This window comes from Topomyia yanbarensis, chromosome 3 (assembly GCF_030247195.1).
Source record: "Topomyia yanbarensis strain Yona2022 chromosome 3, ASM3024719v1, whole genome shotgun sequence".
NCBI classification, from domain to species: Eukaryota; Metazoa; Arthropoda; class Insecta; order Diptera; family Culicidae; genus Topomyia; species Topomyia yanbarensis.
In genome coordinates, this window is record NC_080672.1 from 122,687,518 (window position 1) to 122,711,478 (window position 23,961).

General features: G+C 36.8%; 1 protein-coding gene across 1 annotated transcript in view; it reads right to left on the bottom strand.

Moving 5' to 3' along the window:
- Positions 1-5,478: 5,478 nt before the first annotated feature.
- LOC131692808 (Krueppel-like factor 12) overlaps positions 5,479-23,961 on the bottom strand; it is a 585,807-nt gene continuing 567,324 nt past the window's right edge. Inside the window, exons 5-7 of the mRNA XM_058980097.1 lie at positions 7,960-8,080; positions 6,694-7,547; positions 5,479-6,636 (exon numbers count right to left, since the gene is read on the bottom strand). Of these exons, the coding sequence (XP_058836080.1) occupies positions 6,464-6,636; positions 6,694-7,547; positions 7,960-8,080 (1,148 nt within the window). The 3' untranslated portion in view covers positions 5,479-6,463. The remainder of the gene's footprint in view (positions 6,637-6,693; positions 7,548-7,959; positions 8,081-23,961) is intronic.

Genomic DNA, 23,961 nt, shown 5'->3' on the forward strand with positions numbered 1-23,961 from the left:
TTCACCTTTGATTCTTCTTATAAGTTGGTGGTGATTACCTAGTATACTGGTAAGTATATGTGAGTAGATAATGAATCCCAAAAAAGCATTATTTTTAATTTTTCATATTAGGCAATTAAGGGCGATTAAATGGCGCGTTCCCTGGGCTATTTGGGGGCGATTTAAGGTCGGGTTGGGCGGCAAAAAAAATGACGGCGGCAAATCGCCCAAATGTTGCATTTGAAATAGCCCCCTAATTGCCAGCAATTTGCTGGCAAATTGAAGGGCCATTAGCGCATCCCAGTTGGCAAATAGCCCCCCGTTAGCCAGCAACTTGCCCTTTTTGACTGGGCACCCGCATTATGGCACTGCAAAAACACTCATTTTTGAAGTCTCAAAGGCCTCCTATTGTGACAAATAGCAAAGTAAGCTCAGATGCCAAATTTCATATCATTTGGTCAATTTTAGACCTCCGACCACTTTGCTTGATGTTTTTGACATTGGTTCCATGGGAAAATACATAGTGTCCCACATTTATTCGTTCACCCTAATTGTTCAGAATCTTTTTTTTTCTATTCAAACAAACTGCACCAAATTTTTAGCATTTGTTTTGAAGCTTAAGCAACGATTTTTCTCGAAATTTAGAAGCCCTGGTGTGTTTTGTTCGTTTGTTATGGTCGTTTAAGTGAAAAAAGTGATGTCCCATATTTATAAGTTCACCTTATTTTTTTGCCTTTCTCATATAGAAAGGTTATGCAGTCACTCTGAACATCGTCAACCTAGTCCCGGTCTAATTTTTTTTAACTAATATTAGACTGTATTTTAACAGAGGCGTAGTTGGGGGCATGCGGTGAGGGGTTACCACCACTCTCCCCCTCATCACACACCACCATTCTCTAAACCCACCTTCCCTCATAAATTCCCCCCGAAGAAAATTTCCTAGTTCCTCCAAAATAAACTTCCTTAGTGGGCCTGTTAAACCTGTGAAAAATTTGATTTTAAATAATTTTGAGTTTGAATACTACTTAAAAATTGAAACTAATTTAAAATTTGTTAACAAGTTGAAAAATTTTGGCGCTGTCCGGACCCCCCGAACCCTCCTCCTGGATCCACTGCTGGGTTCAAGTGTCTCAGCTTTCGACACATAGCTTCTCAAGTTCGTGGCTGTCGATCCATTGTATTTATGTGCATATTGTACTGAATATGTAATGGACATTTCCACCATTATATTGAACATAACCAGCCATCGAATCGTACACGGAAAAAAATCCGTTCATAAATTCATGAACAAAAGGTCACGATTTCGTGAATCGAACGATTTAAGAAAACCATGACAAAGTTTCTGAAATTATGAATAATTAACCTCAAATTCATGAAACAATTTGTGTTTTCAAAAGTTTCCCCCGAATATATACATGGCGCGTCATTAGAATATTTGGTTAGGGTACTGTTGTTGTTCCCTGGACATGTTTAAATTTTGTTGTGATTCTTGTTCATGATTTGGGAATACACAGCCGACAGTCAAATGTTAATCATGATTTCAAGAGCTTTTCCGAGATTCTTATGATTTCTCATCACGTGACTGTTCTATCTTATTCATGAGTATACTATTCCATTTTCTGTCAGATTAACGGGATTTAAATGCATGATTTCAGGATCTTAGTCGCTATTTTTGTAATTTCTATTAACGTCATCGTGATATTTTAGTTATGAGTAGAGTGATTCATGTTCATGATTTCAGGATCTTAGTCACGATTTTGGATATTTTTGTCACGAGTTGTGTGATTTGTGTTCGTGATTTCAGGATATAAGTCACGATTTTGGTATCTGCTGTTCATGTTATCGTAATATTTGAGTCATAAATTGAGTAACTCATGTTCATAATTTCTGGATATTAGTCGTGATTTTCGTAATTTCTGTTCATGTTATCGTAATATTTTATTTTAGAACTTGCTTCCACATTTGACACGACGAGTAATATGACTAATGTTCATGATATCAGCAGTTTTATTCGTAAAAACTCTTCGTCTAATTGTGATCTATTACTTTTTGGTTACTGTCGGTTTTTTTATTCGGAATAACGTGACAATATGAACTGGGTCATAAAAATGTGACTGATTCGCGATATCTTGTTTTGTGATTTATATCACGCACACTATTTAGGATTCTCATCGCAGTTTTCGTTTTCTATCCAGACATCACCATGAACCTTATCAAACGAATATCGATGTTCGTGGTCGTGGAATTTTGTGAAAGAGTTCCCGGGAAAATGCCATTATCATGTTGCATGAAATTGTAAATGATTTGCGATATCTTCTAAATATCACTAGCAACCATAATAGATTGTAAAGCATGTACTAGGCATCACGAACCAATTTACTAATACATGACTAATATTTTATGATTTCGTGATCTACTTCACAAAAATGATCGTGAGTTGTGACTTATACTAGGTATCATGAGTTCACGAATACATGAATTATATTTCATGATTTCGTAAACTAGTTCACGAGCACGGATATTGGATCGTGACATATATTAGGAATCATGAACCAGTTCATGAATACATGAATAATATTTGATGATTTTGTAAACTATTTCACGAGCACGGATATTGAATCGTACCTAATATACTAGAGATCATGAATTAGTTCACGAGAATTGAATTGATTCATGACTAAATTTTTGAATTTCGTTAAATAGTTCACGAGAATATATTCAGAATATTATGATTTTGTGAACTAAGGCCCCTATATCTATGAAAATCATCATGAGTAAACCTTTGGTTTTATGAATAATGTTCATAAAGTTGTGAACTAGTTCGCGTACTGAAAATCGCATTAAAAATGACTTGGCGGAAACCGTGCATGAAGTACACAAAACAAAAACTAATAGTTCCACTAAAATAAGCGTTATGCGGGCGTTACTGAAAGGAATTTGAACATAATTTTAAAACATATGATTTTTGTTCATGGTCCTGTTTTCATAACGTAAAAACGTGATTGTTCCAGGATTCATGGCACTTTATTCACGATTGTGAACAATTTTTTCCGTGTAGTTTGAATAAATGAGAAAGGCACAATTGCACCACTAGGTGGATTAAAACAGGTTTTTCATATTCTCGCGCATATATCTCTATTATTCTTTAATAATTTTTTAATAAATGTACCTTGTTGAACGTGAAAAGTTCTAAGGAACAAAATAAAAATAGAATCGTTACTGATAAAATTCAGAAACCTCAGATTTCTTGACATTTAGTCTAGAATACTCATTTTGTATCAAATGCCATAATACCCCAACTTCCCGTATTTTTCTAGGAATGAGACATCTATCATGTGATTTCAGAGATTAGGTGTAAAGGATTACTTTTCACGCGAAACTGAGATTTTTCTATTTCGGAATTATGAATCTATCTGTTTTTATAAATCAGACAAGTGAAAAGAGTAATGCCTACTTATGGGGGGAACTGTTGGTAAGACTGACAGGGATGGCAAGATGGACACACGGTTATTTTGGGCATGTAAATTCATAGGAATCGTATGTGTACCACAATAGATCTAAATACTGGTCGCAGTGGTTCGTCTCCTACAAAAAAATGTGTAAAAATTGACTTTTTTCGGAACACCACTCAATCGAAAAATGATTGGATCCATACGTAGGATAACAAATATGAGTTTATTCACAAAAATTCTTTAAGGTTGTATGTCAAAATATATGAAATGTCGGCGATGCAAAAAATAATTCAGTGAAAAATCCTAGAATCATCTTGTGCATCTCAAAATCCACAAATATGTACCTAGTTTTGAGTGTAAGAATCAATATTGACGAAAACTGCAAATTAATCCGATTTTGTAGTAAAAAGATATTCTCATATACATTTATTTGTAGCCTCTCTTTCTTGCACACGCTTATTCTACATTCACACTACACAGTTAAAACATTTTATAAAAATTAGCAACAAGAAAAATGTCATCAAGATAGCGTTACAGCACGTTTTATCTCGTAGTGTGAACGTAGTATTAGAATAGAAGATTTCCAAAAATCCTGTTGATGTTTAAAGTAGAATAGCTTTGTCCAGTGACATCCAATCAATAAGTAACCATCAACAAAAGTGATTGTTATGGAATCAGCTAAGTAGCCTTAAAATTGCAGAGTTATACTACGTTCACACTACGAGTTAAAACGTGTTTTAACGCTATCTTGATGACGTTTTTCTTCTTGCCAATTATTAAAACATGTTTTAACTCTGTAGTGTGAATATAGTATTACTGTGGGATTATTATTGAATTTTGAGTTTTTATTTATATATATATATATATATATATATATATATATATATATATATATATATATATATATATATATATATATATATATATATATATATATATATATATATATATATATATATATATATATATATATATATATATATATATATATATATATATATATATATATATATATATATATATATATATATATATATATATGTGTGTGTGTGTGTGAGTGTGATGGCCAAGGTCAAAGAACCATCGATCATAACTTAAATGTGAAACAAACTGAAGATCATCGTACGTTGATGCAGACGGTGAAATTGCTGGTGACAATCGAGTCTCCGCCGACGAGCTTCTTATAGTGGCAAAAGGACTAAAAGTTAAGATGACTACCAGTTCGAACGGTATCCTCAACGTGGCACTGAAGATCGCGAACCTGGCGTTTCCGGACATATTCAGGTAGTTCCACAGAAATGCCTGTACGAAGGCTACTTCCCGGATAGATGGAAGATAAAGAAGCTGGTGTTGATTCCAAAACCACGGAAGCCACCAGGAGATCCAGCATCGTACCGGCCTATATGCCTGCTGGATACTCTTGGTAAACTTCTGGAAAGGATCATCCCCAATAGCCTGACAAACTACGCTGAAGGTGAGATCGGACAGAAACAGTTCGGATTCCAGAAGGGATTACGACGGATGAGGCCATCCGCACAGTCGTCGCGAGCGCGGAGAAAGCATCGAAGCAAAGGAGAATCGATGTGAAGAACGCTTTCAACAGCGCCAGCTGGTTGGTTATCGCCGTAGTGTTTCACACGGGTCGCGGACTATTCTGAAAAGTTATACTCAGAACCGAGTACTGGTCTACGGGGCGTACATGGAGCAGAGGAATATAATGTACAACGAAGTGTTAACACAAGAACTGCTACGAGATCCTCGAGCAAGACAATAGGTATCGTGGGAACCTAGATGGCTAATGTCAAGTTACAGCTGGGTCACCACAAGACGGAGGTTTTGCTGGTCAGCAATCGTAAAAAATGCAGCGTGTTGTGATCAGTGATGCGTGCGCTGAATTTTTTCGAGATTGCTTTATTTTTTTTGAGATTTCATCAAATCTCGACGTTTCATGCATTTTAAAGTTATTTAGCATTAAACATACAAAATTGATTTTGTAATTTCCCTTAACTGCCCCCCCCCCCCTTTGAGAATTTTTCATTTCAGTTTAATTTGCTGTGTGGCCGCACTCTTCATCCCGTAACTCCGGAACCGGAAGTCTAATCAATAAAAAAAAATTATTTTGTCATAAATATTGAACAAATACGGATTTTGTGATGGGTTTGGATAATTTTTTTTACATACTGTAGAATACGCGCGTTATCTGAATTGAACTCTAAAATCTATTTCAAGTTATTTTAGTGAACAATTGGGTTACCCTTGGTTCGATTCCACGGGACATTGTAGGAGGAACCTATCTGAAGAGGACAACCCATTTATGAAACATATATTCTCGAGTGGTTCTCAACCTTGTTCATACCACGGACCCCTTAGAAATCACACTGGGTTGCCGCGGACCCCCACTGATAAACATCGATTTTGTATGCTATCAAAATGTTATTTTCAGTTTGCTAGGAAGCAAGACCTGAAATTTCAATATGCACTCAGAAAATATCTTTATCTTCGCGGACCCCCAGCAACGACTTCGCGGCCCCCTAGGGGTCCGCGGATCCCACGTTGAGAATTACTGTTCTAGAGTATAGTAAGAGAGCTACAGATACTCAAAAACAAATCCAGTCGAACAATTAACATTGGACGTGGTGCCATAAAAGTTGGAGGCCTACTTTTTCTTTCCGCAGTTCTCTTGCTTTGAGTTTTGAAGTAGAATAGTAACGTTAAAATTCTCACACTATATAGCCGCGTAAAAAACGTGGCCCAAAATCACAGCGTTCTATTCCATCATCTAGAACACATCACCAGACCGTTCTAATTTTCCTTTTAACATGAAGATGTCAAACATCGAAAAACTGATTGTACTACAGGCTACAGAGGCCGAAAGAAACTTAAAGAAAATTTCAGCCTAAACTATACTTACAAGAGAAACAAATTACAAAGAAATGAGATTCGAGGGTTTGTTTTGCTTAAAAACTATCAGCTCGTTCGCTGGTGGAGTATATTGCGTCGTGGAGTATCGAATGATTGCACAGTGGCAGCACTCAGTGTCGTTTCATGTGCAGTGACAGGTGATCGGAGCGGCTGAAGGAACGTGTACACAGTTTGCAGCGGAAGGGCTTAAGACCGGTGTGCTTCCGGTAGTGTCGCGTCAACTCATCTGACCGGGCAAATCGCCACACACAGCCCTCCCAGGTGCAGATGTATGGCTTTTCACCTGTTTATAGAAAAATAAATATTATAATTTTTCACTGTATTTCAACGGTCAACTTACCTGTGTGTGTCCGCTTGTGTGCCTTCAGGTGGGAACTTTTGGTGTACACCTTATCGCATCCACTTGCGTCGCATCGATGGATTTTTCGATTCTTGGTGACCATACTTTTACCGCCATCACCTCCTCCCGGTCCACCGATATCCGGCGGCAGACGTGGCGAGAGAGAATAGTCGATCCGATCCGCTTTGTGCCGGTCTGGACTACTACTGCTGGTGCTACTATGGTGCCGAGCTTCCAGAAGAGCTCGACTTGCTGCGACTGCTGCTGCCGTACTGGCCACTATCCCGGAGGCCGAGGAGGAAGGCTGCAGCAACCGATGGAATGCTGCGGCTGCAGTGGCCGATTCGCTAAGCGGGTGGTTCTTGGGTAGACTGGACGCGATTGCTATCGATGCGGCCAAAGGAATCGGTGGCATCAGCTTGGAACTTAGTACTGGCACAGGTTTCAGAGCAGATGGCTGGGCCGATCCCACCTGTTGCTGCTGTTGGAGATCCAGGAAAGTGTGTGGTGGTGTATGGCGGCCAATGTCCTGTGGGGACAACGCGTGAGGATGGTGGGGATGCGTGTGATGGCTAAAGGCACCGGCGACGAACGGTGGAAACAGTTGCGTAGGACTCTGTTGAACACAATAGTTGTACATAGGATACGTTTCACGTAAGGTACTTGTTTTCGAATCATCGCTAAGGTAATTGTTATTGTTGTTAATGCTAGTGTTGTTGTTGTTGTTGGTGTTGAAGGCATCTTTCTCGTTGTTATTATTGTTGATGATGGTATTTCCGCAAAGGGACGAGAACAGGTGACTGGCAGTGAATGGCGAGTGGGGTTTACTGGCATCGTTATTGATGGACAAGAATCTGAAAGAAACCAATTGAGATCATTCCAAAGAAATAGTCATAATGGGTTCTAAAAGTATACTGGATGATTACAGATTTTGATCTAAAATTTGGGGCTTTGATTGAATAGTTGTTCATATGATAAAGAGAATTTTTGATTTTAGCTTCGATTGATTCAAATCCTTGCAAATATTGTGCAGTATTGAAGGATGAATATTCAGTCATATAACCGCACATTTGTCAAAACTCGTTTTATTTTTTTTAATCCTAAGCGACTGATCGCTTACATAACTGCACGGCAACTTTTTCGTACTATCCCTTCTTCGAAACAGCGTGTCATCATACTGAAGTGGAACTAAAATAGGCAAACCATTCTAGCATTTTACATATAGCAATATGCGGAAGTTACAATTATAACGATCCGTATACTCACAAGTCTTTCGTTTTGTGCCTTAACGCTAACAGGTGCGGTGCTGAGATAAGTGGCGGTGGTGGTCGTTTCAGGATCCCGCTGCGGACACGAAGAGCGGTGGCGGATCTTGCTGCTGCTGTATCTGGAAAAAAGAAGAACAAGTCAGATTCAAATTAGTCCACTTGGCGATGGCGGTATCCAGAAGGATGCAATGGTAGTGGGGAGGGGATTTGCGACCAGATACGGTCACGGTGAAGCAGCAGAGTCGCGAACAATCCGCGCCCGATCACACGCTGGTTTGAATCAGATCTCAGCACATGGGGTGCTGAGCTGCTGTGTTTATTGTGCCTATAATATTACCTATAGAAAGCACTCGTGAGTAAACAAATAGACAGATAGGCAAAAACATGCATCTATTCATCTAATCTGCTTGCTTGGGGTCGATAGGGATCTTTTGATCTTGTGACCTTTTAAGGGGCCTTTTATACGGTTGCTAGTGCATAACTAATTGAAACTATCGTTTGGTCCTGCTGTGTGAGCTGCAATCATAGCTCTTCCGCCTAATCGATGTTCTTACAGGATTCAGAATGAAATGGGGAAGTTTATCCACGCTGACTTTCGACGTCGGTAGAACGTTAATTGAAACGAAAACGAAAATAACCCTAAAGATAAAACCGCATTAAGTTAAGTGGTCCAGCAGTAAGCGATCATATTTATTATAAATCGATTCCGATAACCATGTCTTCTTGGGCAGTTACAGGGAAACCGTGATGTTTCTGTAGAGGTTGTTAGAACCGACTAAGAATTATGCGAAGGACCGCCTGTTCCGGTAGTAAAAATCCACCAAACAGATAATTACAATGTTATAGTGTCATGTGACTCGTGCTGGACAAGGCAATGATGCATCAGACCGTTAGCTTTACAAACGAACTAACTTAGAGACTACGCGGCATCTCACGAGTTGAAATGACTCCGCCAAGAACTGGGTCACTGTTCTAATGTCATAGGAGCTGACCAATATTAAAATCAAGGTGTAGTTCACGAATGGTGTGTCGATGGATTGAATCTCTGACATAGTGAGCTATTTTTGCCTTTCTCAAAAGAAAGGTATTGCAATTACTCTGAAAATCGTCTTTTTAAAGGAGGCCCGCTGGGCCGAATGACATATACCATTCGATTCAGTTCGTCGAGTTCGGCAAATGTCTGTGGTTGTGTATGTATGTGTGTATGTGCGTCTGTGTGTGTATGTGACCAAAAATGTCGCTCATTTTTCTCAGAGATGGCAGAACCGATTTAGACAAACTTAGTCTCAAATGAAAGCTACAACGTTCCCATAGGCTGCTATTGAGTTTCTAATGGATCCGACTTCCGGTTCCGAAATTACAGGGTGGTGAGCACGATCACGCAGAAAATGTTGATTTTAATAAATTCGGCAATGAATGTATAGAGGTGAAAATTTTTCCAAAATATGACCACAGCTGCTTCGATTTGTAGTATTAGGTCACTAACATCCATTCAAAGTCTCTTTGGCCACATTGGCCACCATCATCGGTTCCGGAAGCCCCTGCGGAAGTATCTAAATTCAGAATAACAGTCACATCGGTTTCTCGGAGATGGCTAGACCGATTCAACCAAACTTAGTCTCAAATGAAAGGTGTTGTGTAAATGGCTATTAAATTTCATCCCGATCTGACTTCCGGTTCTGGAGTTACGGGTTGGGGTGTGCGATCACATAGCAAATTGTGATTCAAACCGATACTTCGATGAAAGCAAAAAAGGTAAAAATTTAGCTAAAATGTCTCTCAAACAACTTAACCCATGCATGCCCATGTTGTTTGTGGACAACAACGTTTTTAAAAAGCTATAACTTTTGATTGAGGCAAGATTTGCTCACAAAAACAAGTAAGGCTAATAAATGTGACTATTGTCTTCCATTTGAGTACTAACAGTTACAAGGATCAACTCTAGAACTTATTGTTATTGCAGTTAGTCTGATTGGATTCCAATGGAATAGTGCTGCCAGGAATAGTTTACGTTAACGACGAAAAATTAATTTTTCATATATCTTCGTTATGTTGCAATATTATTGAAAACTGATAAAATTTATCAATTTAGAGTGCCTTTGGCTACGTTTTCCACGCAAGTGGACTATTGTAAATATTATAGAAGAATTGTATTGAGCATTGGAAGGTAAAAATTGAGCAGCTTATAGCGCTGCGCGGGAAGCACCTTGCTCTATGAAAAATGACTATTAGTATTTCTTGACCCCACCGTTTTCAAGTAAAAATAGTTTTTAAATCCTACATGCACTAGAAAAAAGTTGGGCATGAAAGGGTTAAATTTGCAGTTCTAGGTCACCGACGGCCAACCAAACTTTTGTTGACTACATTGACCACCATAGACAATTCCGGAAGGGCTCGGAAAAAACCGCCATCTTTCAAAATTAACCAACTCACATCAGTTTCCCGGAAATGGTTGGGCCGATTTTCACAAACTTAGTCCCAAATGATAGCTATATTATCCCCACAGATGTCTATAAAATTTCGCACGGATCGCTTATATGGTTCCGGAAATATAGACTGAACCGTTCGGTCACATATGAAATTCCCATATAAGCCGGAACTCAAAATTTTTTTCAAAGGGGAACCCCACGAAATTTCAGAAATCGAATTCGTTTTTTTGATGCCAAACATCTTTAAAATGAATGAAACGTCGAGATTTTATGTTTCGGACTGTCAATTTCGCACCTTTTTTCAGTTCAATATTACCGTGGCTGTGTTTTTCTTTTACAAAATTTTAGAACTCGAATAATGATTTCTTTTCTTGTATATTTGTCATGTCATGTATAATAATAAAATGTAATATTTGGATTTTAAAGCTTTTAATCAATATAAACAACGCAAACATTCTCGTGTTCATGATTGAGAAAGGCATAATTGCACCGCTAGGTGGATTAAAACAGGTTTTTTCTTCGTAAATCATGTGATCTAAATAAATTAATCTGTCATGGTTTGCGTTCACAAATCCATGTGTTGGTGGCTAATAGTTGTTGTATAGTTAAAGTAGCACAAATCAACCTCCAGCATACAGCTACAGCAAATATGATGTTATCTTCACCTTTGCAGGAAAGGAGAGGCTCCATTGCATTTATTCAAGAACCATACTTTCACAAGGGAATCTTCTACAGTTGAAAAGTTACTGAGTCCCGTATTCTTTAGTTAATAGCTACAACTAATTTTTAGAAATCTTTAGATTTTCAGCCTCTAAAATTCAACAGCAATAAATGACTGTAGGCTGATCAAAAAATGATTACCAATATCATCAAACCATTTCTTGCTCAGTTATAAACTTACAGCCTTATTCTGCGCGGCATGTGACGTGAGGTGACTAAACTTACCTCACTTTATGTGACTTTTTTCACTCGATTCTTAGAGTTGACTCGGGTGAGGTGAGATTCTCCATTGGGGTTAAATGGGCGTCTCACGTCACCCGAAGTGACTCTTCAGAATTGGGTGAGAAAACTCACGTAGAGTGAGGTGAGATTAGTCGTCTCTCGTCACACGCCGCGCAGAATAGGGCCGTTAGAATCTAAAACTATAGCTACCCGAGCAAACGAAAATCCAATAATTCCCCTATTCTTAGGTCCAAATTCGCCCTCACTGCATGGTGTTTTGGTAGTGTTTGAAATGGTTTCAACCCGCGGAAACACCAAGCCCATTTCATGGTGTTTTGATGGTTACGAAATTTGGCACGAACCATGTTCATGGTATTTCTGTGAGAATATACGGTGTTTGAACCCGTGAGAATTTGCTCGGGTAGGCACACTTATATGGGCATGATCGATAGGAAATGTGAGGAATCTTTTTCCTTCTGCATGCTAGGACGCCGGCGCACAGTGGCGGATCTTCCAACAAAAGTCGGACAAAACTTAAAATGTTGTCTAATTTGGCTGAAAATCACAAGTTAATCTAATTTTGAGGTGCTGAATTTATTTTTGATTTCAAAAGTAATAAAATATTAAATTTTTTTTTCCTTACAGTGTCATGAACCTTTCTTATGGTTATGATCGCATTTTTTATGACAGATTTTCGGTTACTGTTCATCAATACCAATCTATTTATCTATCTATCTATATATTTAACTGTTATGTGTCCAACAAAAGAAAACACCTTTAACAGGCCGACGTGGGTACCCGGGTACCCACAATTTGAAATGCTCATAACTATGGCTTCCTTTATCCGATTTGGATGCTTTTAGAATTTTTGGATTCAGGAACTCGTCCACTTTTTGATTTGTAAAATTGAACCGGATGAATGGTGCTTGGTAATCCGGATTTTTCGGGGTAATGTTCCAGTACTAGAGTATGATTTGTAAATTTTAATAATGTCCTAGCAATATGAGTATCAAAACTCTTCAAATTGTCTCGAAAGTCTGTTATTTATTGTTACGGGGCCCTATGGCAATTCAAAAAATGGAATTGGAATGGAATGGCCACTCATGGCCCCATGGGAACCTGTTCCGGAATGTCCGTTCCGGGGTCAAATCACCAAATGGTTCCAAAACCACGAGATACAGCCTACTGATGCAATTCCAAGAATTTTGATACCCATATTGCTAGTATTCCATTGAAGTTAACAAATAATATCCCAGCACTGGAACCTGCTTCCGGAAATCCGGATTTCCGGGAACCGAATGAAGTAACCCGATTCATTTTAACCAAGTCCATAAGCGGATGAGTTCCTGAATCCAAAACACCCAAAAGCATCAAAATCGGTTGGAAATTACCTTACTTATTGGCATTTCAGTCAGGCGCTTCGGAACAAATTGTGTTTTCCTCCTATTTCGTTAGAAGTCGCAGCAACGCGCGATGGGTATTAGCTAGTAATGTCATAAAAAACTGTTTTTATCCACCTAGTGGTGCAATTGCGCCTTTCTCATTTCTCCAAACTATGACTTCATGGCTGGTTATGTTCAATTTAATTGTGTCTATTACATTCTTAGTACACTTTGCACTTATACACAATGGCTCGCCAGCCACGAACTTGATGAGCTAATTGTCGACGGTGAATAACTTGAAACAAAAAAAAATCTTTGGTTTACACCTATTTTAATAAAGTTTGCATCATTTCGATAGTGGTGATAGTGGTATTATAGTGGTACCAGCTTAAATGAAAAAATGCTGTGTGATCGAACTTTTCAACCCGTAACTCCGGAACCTGAATCTCGATCGAACCCAAATCCATAGCACCTGATGGGAAGGTTGTACCTTTCATTCAAGAGTAAGTTTGTGCAAATCGGTCCAGGCATCTCTCAAAAACAGAAGTAATATTATTTGCCACAAAAACACATACACACACAAATATTTTCCAATCTTGTCGAACTGATATATAAGACTCGGGTCTCCGGGTCTCGGTTAAAAAGTCGATGTTTGGAGCGATTGCATAACCTCTCTATATGAGAAAGACAAATTGGTCAATCTGAAATCAATAAAATTGCCCCGTGTTATCAAGTGTGGAGCGAGTAAAATGATTATGACGCATAACCAAATACATCACGTGGTTTGCACACATACCCTAAAACGATACCACAGTTAAATCGCACGTAAACAGGAACGAACAAAATAGTCCGAAAATCGAAATGAATTCCTATCGATGTTCTCAAGACAGAAATTGTTCAGAATTGTTTCATAATGTCTTAAACATGGTTGAGTGTTAATAAAATAAATGTCTCGATGTATCAAATCTGATCAGATGTATTAAATAGGCGCAAATTTGTATATTATTGGAGCTGGTGAAGAAGTTTAAATTATACTGGGACAGAAACTACGAAATCTCAAGATAATCACAGATCATTTTCGATCTGACATGTTTAAAGAGCTGACAGCTAGTTGTGCAATTAATTATGAATGATAATAATAACTACATATTTAAGATGCATCAGGATTCAGCATTATAGTGGCACAACGAACATGCTTTGTAATCGAGATTCTTTCGCGTATCCACTAATAACTAGAAACCCAAACTACACAAAGTTCATTTGACAGTCGGTGTGGGCAATTTTGCCAGAGCCTCGGTCGAAATTAATTTATTTGCCGTGGTTGCAATAATTACATTTTGGGTTTTTAACCATTTAAGTATTATGATGGAAGAGGTATATGAGAAATTCCTATGGAACCACACTACCCAACTAAAGTCAGATCGGGATGAGATGCAACAACGGCCAATTGAAGCATGGCATCAGTCATTTCCCATTTTACTGTATTACTGCACTTCTCATCCAGTAACTCAGGAACCGGATGTCATATCAGAAATAAATTCAATAGAAACCTATGCCTTTCATTTGAGGTTAAGTCTGAGTTCGGTTCGGTTATCTTCGAGTAACCGATGTTCGATTATTGGTAACATACATACACACATACACACTCATCGACACACACACGCGAGTCAGCAATATAAGAGAATCAGATGTGAATCTAATTTTGGAACTTGGCCATTTTCTCGATTTTGTGGGGTCCTCAACAGTTCTCAGTGTGGTCAAAAAGACTTTGCTTTGCAATTAGAGATCTGGACCGACAATTTCAAGCAATTTAGAACTTATTTCAATTAGTTTTGCATAATTTAAACATAATGATTATACCGGTTTGTATGGGAGTTTCGCATGTGATCGTATACTTCAACCCGTAACACGGGAACCAGAAGTCCGATTCCAATGAAATTTAATATCAGTCAATATGGATGCTGCAGCGTTCATTTAAAACAAAATTTGAGAAAATAAAATCAGATGTTTCTAAGAAGCAGATGTGAATTAACTTCAGGAACTTAGCCACTTTCACGGAGCTCTCGGTTCCACCGAAGGTGTCCAAAGTGGTCAATGTGGGTTTGATTGGGAACCAGTGAGCTGAAACTATATATTTAAGCAATTTTGAACGCATATTATGAGATTTTGCATCTTTTAGATAACATGCTGATACCAATTTATATGGGAATTTCATGCGTGATCGCACTCTTCAACCCGTAACTCCGGAACCGAAAATCGGAATTAAATGAAATTCCCCCCCTTTCAACCCATCTTCAAACCACCAATATATCACAAAGCATACCAAATTAAGCTGGGGAGTCGTTCGTTCGTGGGATTTTCGCTCTCCTTACACACCCACCCCGCATGACAAAATGAGTTAGCAAGCAGATAATATTGAACTAATGCTGATTAGGCAAATTAAGTATGATATTTTTTGTGTTTCACCTCCGACAAGTAGCTCATCAAGTTCGTGGCTATCATTAGTTCTCTCAAACACTTCCGAAATGTATAGAAATAGCAAAATATCATTTTCATAACGTACTTGACACTATTAATTGATCTAAAATGTTTTTTCCGTGAACAAACGATGGTATAAGTTATTGAAGGTTGAAAAAGCCAGTTAAACAGCATTGATTTACCGCAAATACTTGTCTCGACTTTCTACTGTGGTTAAAGTTTGTCGTGCATCTAAAAAGGTAGTCTTATTATTTAATTTGTCAGGATAGGTGATCAGCTGAACTTTCGTATCTATAGGTCATAGTGGGCTTCGTTTCTTTAGCCCTAGTAGACGGGGAATCAAGTTACCACACGATTTTACAAAAACCTCGTTTTGGCATGATTTTCAAAACTGTTCATATTACTGACAGGACATAGTTTTCCGATTTACACATTATCCACAGCTCTTACGATTCGAATTTACTACAAGATGGCGAATTTTGCAATTAAAATTTTAATTTCATTGAAAAGTTACAAGTGAAAAACAAAAGTGGGATCAAGCGTACCCACTCTCCCCTATATTTAAGCGATATGTATCCAAGTATTAGTTACTTCGGTTTACTCTTTAAAGTTTCAGGCACTAATTTTCGTGAATGCATTGATTTGTAGTGATGTCAATATTGGGATAAAAACGAAAATTTCAAGGAATTAATGCTTTTTTAAAATGAATCTTTCAAGATCAAACCTATGTTATATAAATTTATTATTGGGAGAAATAGCAAAAAACTGCTTTTAAGGAACCCCTACTTACAGATAGCTATATCGCTCATACAGACATATAGATACATTTCTAATGACCCTGCCACCTCTAGTTTTCCGATATGTATACTTCACATCCTTGCTCTCACTTGAGTACTATGGCTCTAAATTTTCATAGCTTTTTACACAGTAATCTCTAGCTAATTGAACGTCGTTAAAATGTATAAAAATATAGATACATACACTCTGTCCAATTAGCTTAGGACCACCTAATATTTCTCTAATCTAATAAGAAATACGTAAATACTTTTTGCCTACTATATGCCATTGTAGTTGTATTGGTGACAGCATAAATTAAGACCAGTCAGCTTTTGCAAGTGTTTTGGGTTTTGTGGATTATAAACAACCATTATGTCAAAGGGAAAGGTTCTAACGGATAAGGAAAAAACGCAAAATAGAAGCATTCCATGGAGAAACTGTTGGAATCAGGGAAATAGCCCGTCGAATTGGTCGGTCACATCAAGTGGTATTGAATTACTTGAAAAATCCGGCAAAATATGGCACAGCTTCAATAAAACCCCGCAAATCAAAACTTTCCGGCAGAGAAAAACGTAAAATTGTTAGAATCGCTTCGAACTCTACGAAATCGTTAAGGAATATTAAGCATAGGAGCTGAATTTGGACGTTAGTCGGGAGACTATTCGTCAGATTCTGGTTAAAAGTCCCTACATAAAAAGAGCAAAGAAGGCAAAAGCTCCAAATCTTACTTATTGAGAGGCGCTTGAACTTTGCAAAAGCTAATATGAATCGACAGTGGACCATGGTAAGTATTCAGTTATTACCCTCAGCTATTTTGAACATGATTGTGGTAGTTAATAACGGGAAGCTGTAAAGCTGTTTTGTTCACTTTCCGGTGGTCTTCAGTGATGAGAAAAAATTCAACCTAGATGAACCTGACGGTTTCAATGGATATTGGCGTGATCTGCGGAAGGATGAGCAGTATTTCACGACCCGGAACTTTGGGGGAGGTCGTGTATGGTGTGGGCAGGATTCTGTGCATCTGGAAAGCCCAACCTTGCATTCACTTAATTTAAAATGAATAGCAAGGACTACATCGAGGTCCTAGAAACGTGTCCGCTACCATTTATGTGCCGATTTCGACGCAAAAAGTTTACGTTTCAGCAAAAAACGAAGAGACGATTTGTGTTTCCGAGTAAACCTCTAATCCTGCGTGATGTCACGCAAGAAGAGGAGCTCAGTTTAAATTGATGAGAGCTAGTGAAATCGAAACATTTGGTTTGGCTTGGCAAGCCAATGTAAGATGCACTGGGCTATTTTTTTCTTTTGTTGTAAAAAATTTAGGTAATTTATATATGAATGGCTGGCGTCCAAAAGGGGCTAACCCACATTTTCCATTTTTTTACAGGAAAATGAAAAAAAATCGCATTTCCAAAATAGCACTGTTTTTATTGTAAAAATACATATTTTTATTAGTAGTCCATTGACTAATGTTGTCTATAAAAAAATAAGATTATTACATGTACTACTTTTCAATTCACGAGCATTTTCTTAGCTCGAGGGGGTAACCCCGGGTGTACCTAGCGTACCCACAATTCACACGTCCTTTCCTTATCTTTCGTTTTAGAGCTATGGTGTCCTTGGCAAAGTTGTTGCATGGCATCTAGTGCTTTATTTGATTATTTCATATTAGTTCGAGATACAATTGCTAGGGCGGCGCTATTATCAACTTTTTAATGGTACGAGATATTAAGATAATGTCTACGTCAAAGTTGTAGGTCAGGTAATTATAAATATATCATCTGAAGATACTAGCTATGTAGGTCCTATAAGTTTTGAAATATGGTGCATTTTTGAAAACATAATCTGTAAGTAAATGTTTTAACTAGAGGTGTGCGCCGCGCCGCCGATTGCAGAAAAATAGTTAGCGCACCGGCGTGACACCGGCGTGGCGCCGGCGTGCTGACTATTTTTACCTAAAATCGGCGGCGCGGCGCGGCTGCGTGGCGTGGCGGCGGCGCGGCTCACACCTCTAGTTTTAACTAAAACTGTTTCTATTTCGAAACATACAGACCCTACAAAGTTTGCATCTTCAGAAGATATATTTAAAAGGATAGGACCTACAAGTTTCTCGAAGACGCCACATTTCTATCTAGCTTTATTAAAAAGTTGATAACAGCGCCTCCCTAGCGACTAAATTCTGAACTAGTATGATTCAACCAAATACAGCGCTAAGTGCAATACAGCAACTTTTTCGAAGACATAATAACTCTATAACGAAAGATAATAAGTGATTCCACATTGTTTAACTTTCCGACCATAATGTACCGTTTTTCTCTTAATCCCTTATTGCTAGGTGAACTTTCAATGTAAAGACACGACACCTTCACTGGAGTTTTCAAAAAAAATATGCCCAATAAAATACATTTGTGCAAGAAATATATATTAGTTAGAAAATAGCCATACATAGCAAGTGTATGAGCGGCCCTTACCTTCAGGAACGACTGTGTGGGCCTCAACGTACAATGTAATCCAATTAAAAACAGTATTATATCGAGTGCACCGATATGTGAGCTACAACATATAATTTACTGATTGCGAATCGATAGACTACTTTTTCCTAAAACCTCGGAAAACGAACGAGAAAACCTGAATTTCCATTAGACTCAATGTGGGGTCAGTCCCTTTTGGACGCCAGCTAGTACTGGGGATGCCTCCAAGGTCAACTTTGACTGCTAATAGCAAAAAATCTAAAAATTATTTTCAAAATTCGGAAAAAAATGTGGGTTAGCCCCTTTTGGACGTCAGCTATTCCTATATTTATATATACCATATTTTCTGCACTAAGGAGAAAATTGTTTAAAACCACAATTTTTGCGTTAAGAGCACAAAATCTATAGCTAAATTAATTACGGAATTCGCGTTTAGGACTTAGTCTCATCAGAATCCTAGAATGTATAGAAATGAAATGCGACAAGGTTCACATCTCCGTCAACACGTGGGGAATGTGGTATTTGAGTCAATTTCTTTGAATCCTGATTCTTAACGTCGACGACAGTAGGACGGTAATGTGAAACGAAAACAAAAATAACTATAAAGATAAAACCGCATAAGCAAAGTGGTCCAGCAGTAAGCGATCATATTTATTATAAATCGATTCGAGCACGGCGATAACCATTCCCCCAAATGTCTCCTTGAGCAGTTACAGAGCGGCTCCGTGCCTATAAAGTTTAACCCGAACGGATTTGAACGGGTTGTCGCCTCTCTCGAGATGGAAAATAGCTTTCATCTTCTTGCTTTTTTATTTCATGGTCATTGTGGATCACGAGTAAACTGTTGGACTTCTGCTCATTGAATCCACTTCACCAGCTCAATGAGCGCAATTTAGTTGAGTGCGTAAAATCAAAAGATACAGCTTAAAATGCCCAAGTGCTACAAGCCGTCGTTATCGTGTGTTATGATGTAAATACGGGTCTTGTGTTTCTTATCTGTACCCGATCAGGAAACCGCTAATGTGTTCGAACTGGTGATTTGGATTTGCATCCTTTACCAGGGTGGCGAAGCGATCAATTTTTTCAGCGTAAATTTTAATGGATAATAATTTTTAGCAGAAAAATTTGCAATCCGATTCACGCCTTCAAGGTGCTTTCAGCTATCTTTTTGATTGTTATAGTGTTGCTTTCTTTGTCCGTTCGTGGAGAGAGGTTAGTTGAACTCCAGTTAAGTATTTATGTTTATTATGGTAATATATGACTCTGGTTATAGTAGAGGAAGTGATGTGGCTGTGTGTATGATTATCAGAGGAATTGCTTCATGCTGTTTTAGCTTGATCCCAAAACTAAGTCAGGTTGCAACCTTAACCGCTTTCGGTTCATACATTTTGATAGCAATGTTTCAGCGTGCAAAAAAACTCGGTGGTCGGTGACGAAGCTTTTTGTAGAATGTCTCTGGAAAAAACGGTTTGCGGTGTTAATTGCCATTCAAAAACTACTTTACCGATTTATTTCAAACTTTCCAAACACATTGTATGTAAAAAATACCTAGCCCCTACGTTGAGTTTTCGAGATAAATATTCAATAAGGGTTTTTTTTACTCATTTGAAATAAAAATTTCTATTTTTCACGAATAATTCCGCCTTTTTATGAATAAACACCTTCTTAATCGAAAAATTATCTCAAAAACATAACGTAGGGGTTAGGTACTTTAAACATAGAATGTGTATGCAGAGTTTGAAAGAAACTGGTTAAGTAGTTTTTGAATGGCAGGTAACACCGCAAATCATGTTTTTTTCAGAGACGTTCTACAAAAAGCTTCGTCACCGAGTCGTTTGTCGATATTTTTGTATAGCATGTTATTGAAATAATATACTATAATTTACAAAAGTTTAGATCAATTAGCTTCACGCTAAGTTCTAAAAAAAATGCGAAAAATTGTTTTTTTCTCACGCTGAAGTCCTTACCCTCCTTAATTTATCATCACACCTCCCGATACCCAAATTCAATCAAAGTTTTTGTGCAACAAAACCTCGATAATAACCGCCCGCCAACCGTTTTGCTCCTTCTCTTAATTGTCCAGTTGGGCGATAATTTATCGCCTCAATAGTCGGGGATTTTTCCAGCACACAATGTGAGACTTGCAATATCAATTCACTTCGGCTTGAGTGGGTCCTATTCACTGCTCAGAAATTACGATTATGATTACGGTTGTCATCGATCTGATTGGACAGGGTTGTCATAATCATAATTTACTTACCCATTGAATCGATGATGTTGAAAATTACCTTGGCATTGGTCTGAATAAGTCAGCACGAAGTGGAAAAAAAAATAGTTCCAAATTCGACTCATTCGATGTCTCACTTCATTCGACGAATCCTTGATTTAACAACAATACCCCTAATCAAGTTCTACCTTCATTAATTTTTTGGCAATATATCCCCTGCAGACATTGTTTTTTTTATTTAAAATATATATGTTTGATCCGCGGGCACTATGTAGCTTATGTATTTTATACCAGTCTTTTAAATTCTTGTTCAATTTCCCTACTCATACTCTTTCTTTTGCATAATTGCTTTATAGTCGTGTATACATTTTTGTAGAGACGCTATACTAAAATTTATAAATGCATTGTTTCACACATTAATACAAAAACAAGCTATAGACCCGTTTCATCCAACAAATCCTGTCTTAATAAGTCCCACAATCTTAAACTTCTAGGGGCATATTTACATTAATCAACGAGTTTATATGTAGGGCATCTATTTTACTAGTTAGAACTTTTCCTACGAATTCAGGGGTGTATTTCGATACGAGTGATTTTTTTTTCGTTTCGGCCAGTTTGGTGTTTCAGATTTTGATTCGAGCTTGAAGGGTATGTATCCCATTACGTAGTACTAGATTTTCGAGTGAAATTTGGTATTGCGTGAAAAGCAAGATTCTTTTTAAACAAAAATCGAGGATAAATATCTTGAAAGCTTGGCGTTTTCAATAGCGAAACATGTAAGTGGTACAATTTTAAATTAAAATATTTCTCGTTAATTTTGTTAACACAAAATATTAATTTTATTATATCCATATATCAATTGTTCGCTTTAGAGCTTCACGAAATACATTAAACATAAACTTTTCTCAAGTAGAGGTTTTAGTAAGTTTCATGGATGAGCATGCGGATCTCGCTCGGAATTTAATTACCGCACTGGATGCTAAGAAAAATTCCCACAGATTGTGGAACCAACTGAAAGATACAGGGCCGCAGAGAGAAAATACGGGCCCTGGGGGTCCAACGTACGGGCCCCCACCACTGTGTATTGCCTGAGTACAAAAAAGTCAATGTTTGAAATCCATTGGAGTTCACTGATATTATGTATAGGGTAAGGTGGGGTAAAACCATTTACTGGCTGTAAAATGCTCATTTTACATCGAATCAAGTCGTTTTATATTTTATATTTCCATTTGCATCGCAGCAATTGCTTGACGAATACTATAATCATCACGTTTTTGTGTCTTTTCTTTGTAATTATGAACCATTTTTCATAAAAATAATAAAAAATGACAATAAAAATATATTTCAATTTGATAAATAAACTTTTTCTTAGCAAAAAAGCGGTCGGATTTACCCCACTATTTAGAGGTCGGATTTGCCCCACCGCGTTATTTTTCATTACGATGCAATTAAAAAAAAGTTATGAAAAAGGTTGAACCAAATTCATCTACGCACTTTGTAGGACTTTAATCAAAGAATTTAAATCCACTTACATTTTTTATGCAATCACTTTAACAATCAGAAATATCCTGTAGGCAATAATGCACAAAAGTCAAATCAAAAATTTTAAAAACACACTTTTTGTCGTTTGAACATCTCAACGTAGATTAATAAAATGCTGTCATGCCACCATTATGATTATTTTCGATGCTCTACACGACACCATTGATATTAGTTCGCGTAGTGCTTCCGATTTTCGATAACACAGGGGGGTCGGGTTTACCCAACGGTCGGATTTGCCCCACCTTACCCTAGTATACTGAAATTTTATATTTTTGCTCTAGTTGTTTGTAGTGCCAATAAAGGAAAAAAACGTAGAGTTTTTATACCTTGGGAGTTTTTAATACCTCTTCGACAGTTTTGGTGACTTTGAAAAGCGCCATTCTTGTAATAGTATTTATAAAAGTAATGAAATGACAAGATTAAAAATGTAGTAATTACAAAAATTAAAAATATCTAAGCGGCGATCAACGGCAAAGCATAAAAAACAGCAATAGGAAAATTAAATATGAAAAGACTGTACAAAAGAGCTAAAAACAACAAAATCAACCACATAAACAAATGTCAATTGTCAAAAAATGTTTAATCGAGAAAAACCAAAACAAATCCTATAAAAAATTGATAAAGGAAAAGATGAAACTAGAAAAACATATTGCGAAGATTAAAAAAGTCGAACATTATTGAACAGATGGTGAAAATAATGAAAAATCGATACGGAATTAGGAAAAAAATTAGAATCAATGAAAATGAAAAAAAAAACTACTACAAAGAATACAAATATTAATATAAAAAATGCATAAAACTGAAAAACTCGATAAATCAAGAATAATAAAATTTATTTAACAATAAAAACAAGAAATATTTAAAGCAATAGAAAAAATAAATAAAACGTTGAAAATGCATAAAACTAGAGGAGTATATATAAAAGACAAGAATAAAATAACCATAGAGAAATTAATAAAAAATGGACGAACCAGAAAATTTTGAAAACTGGAAAATTTAAATTATGAAAAGACGAAAAAGTAAAGAAAATTGCAAGTATTGAACAAAAACGGAGCAAACAGACAAAATAGAAAACAAAAAATAGTAGAAAAAGCCATACTATTGAAACACAAAAATGAAGATATTAGCACGAAATAAAATGAATAAAATGGATATTATTTAATGAATAGAAAAAGCACTAGAAATGAAATTTGAAATAAATTCAAACAACGAACTAAATGTAAAATTAAGAAAAAGTGCGCATAGTGTCAAGAAAAGATAAATCAAATGTTTTTTAGAAAATAAAAAAAATTCAATGTTTACGTATGGGTAAATGGTCAACTAAAAAAGTATTTTCAAAATAGGTTAAATGGAAAACATGAAAAAATAACAATAACGAATAAATTCTTAAGAAAAAGGCATAAAAAATAAATAAAATTATATTAAATGAACAATGGGAAAAATAGAACTACGATAAACGGAAAACTAGAAAATGAGGAAGAAAATAGGAGAAAGGTAAAAAATTAAACAATAAGACAAATTGAAATGAATTTGATTAAGTAAAATTGCTTTAAGAAATGCAAAAAGTATTAAAAAAAGGAAATAGAAAAAGGCTATGACAAGACTAAATGTAGTACATAGACAAATTCTAAAAATTAGATGGTATGACAAAAGAAACAAATAAAAAAGCAGGGTATCAAAATATGAAATAATAAATATAATATAAAAATAAAGAAAGCAGAATTTTCTCGAAAAATTGCGAATAAAATTAAA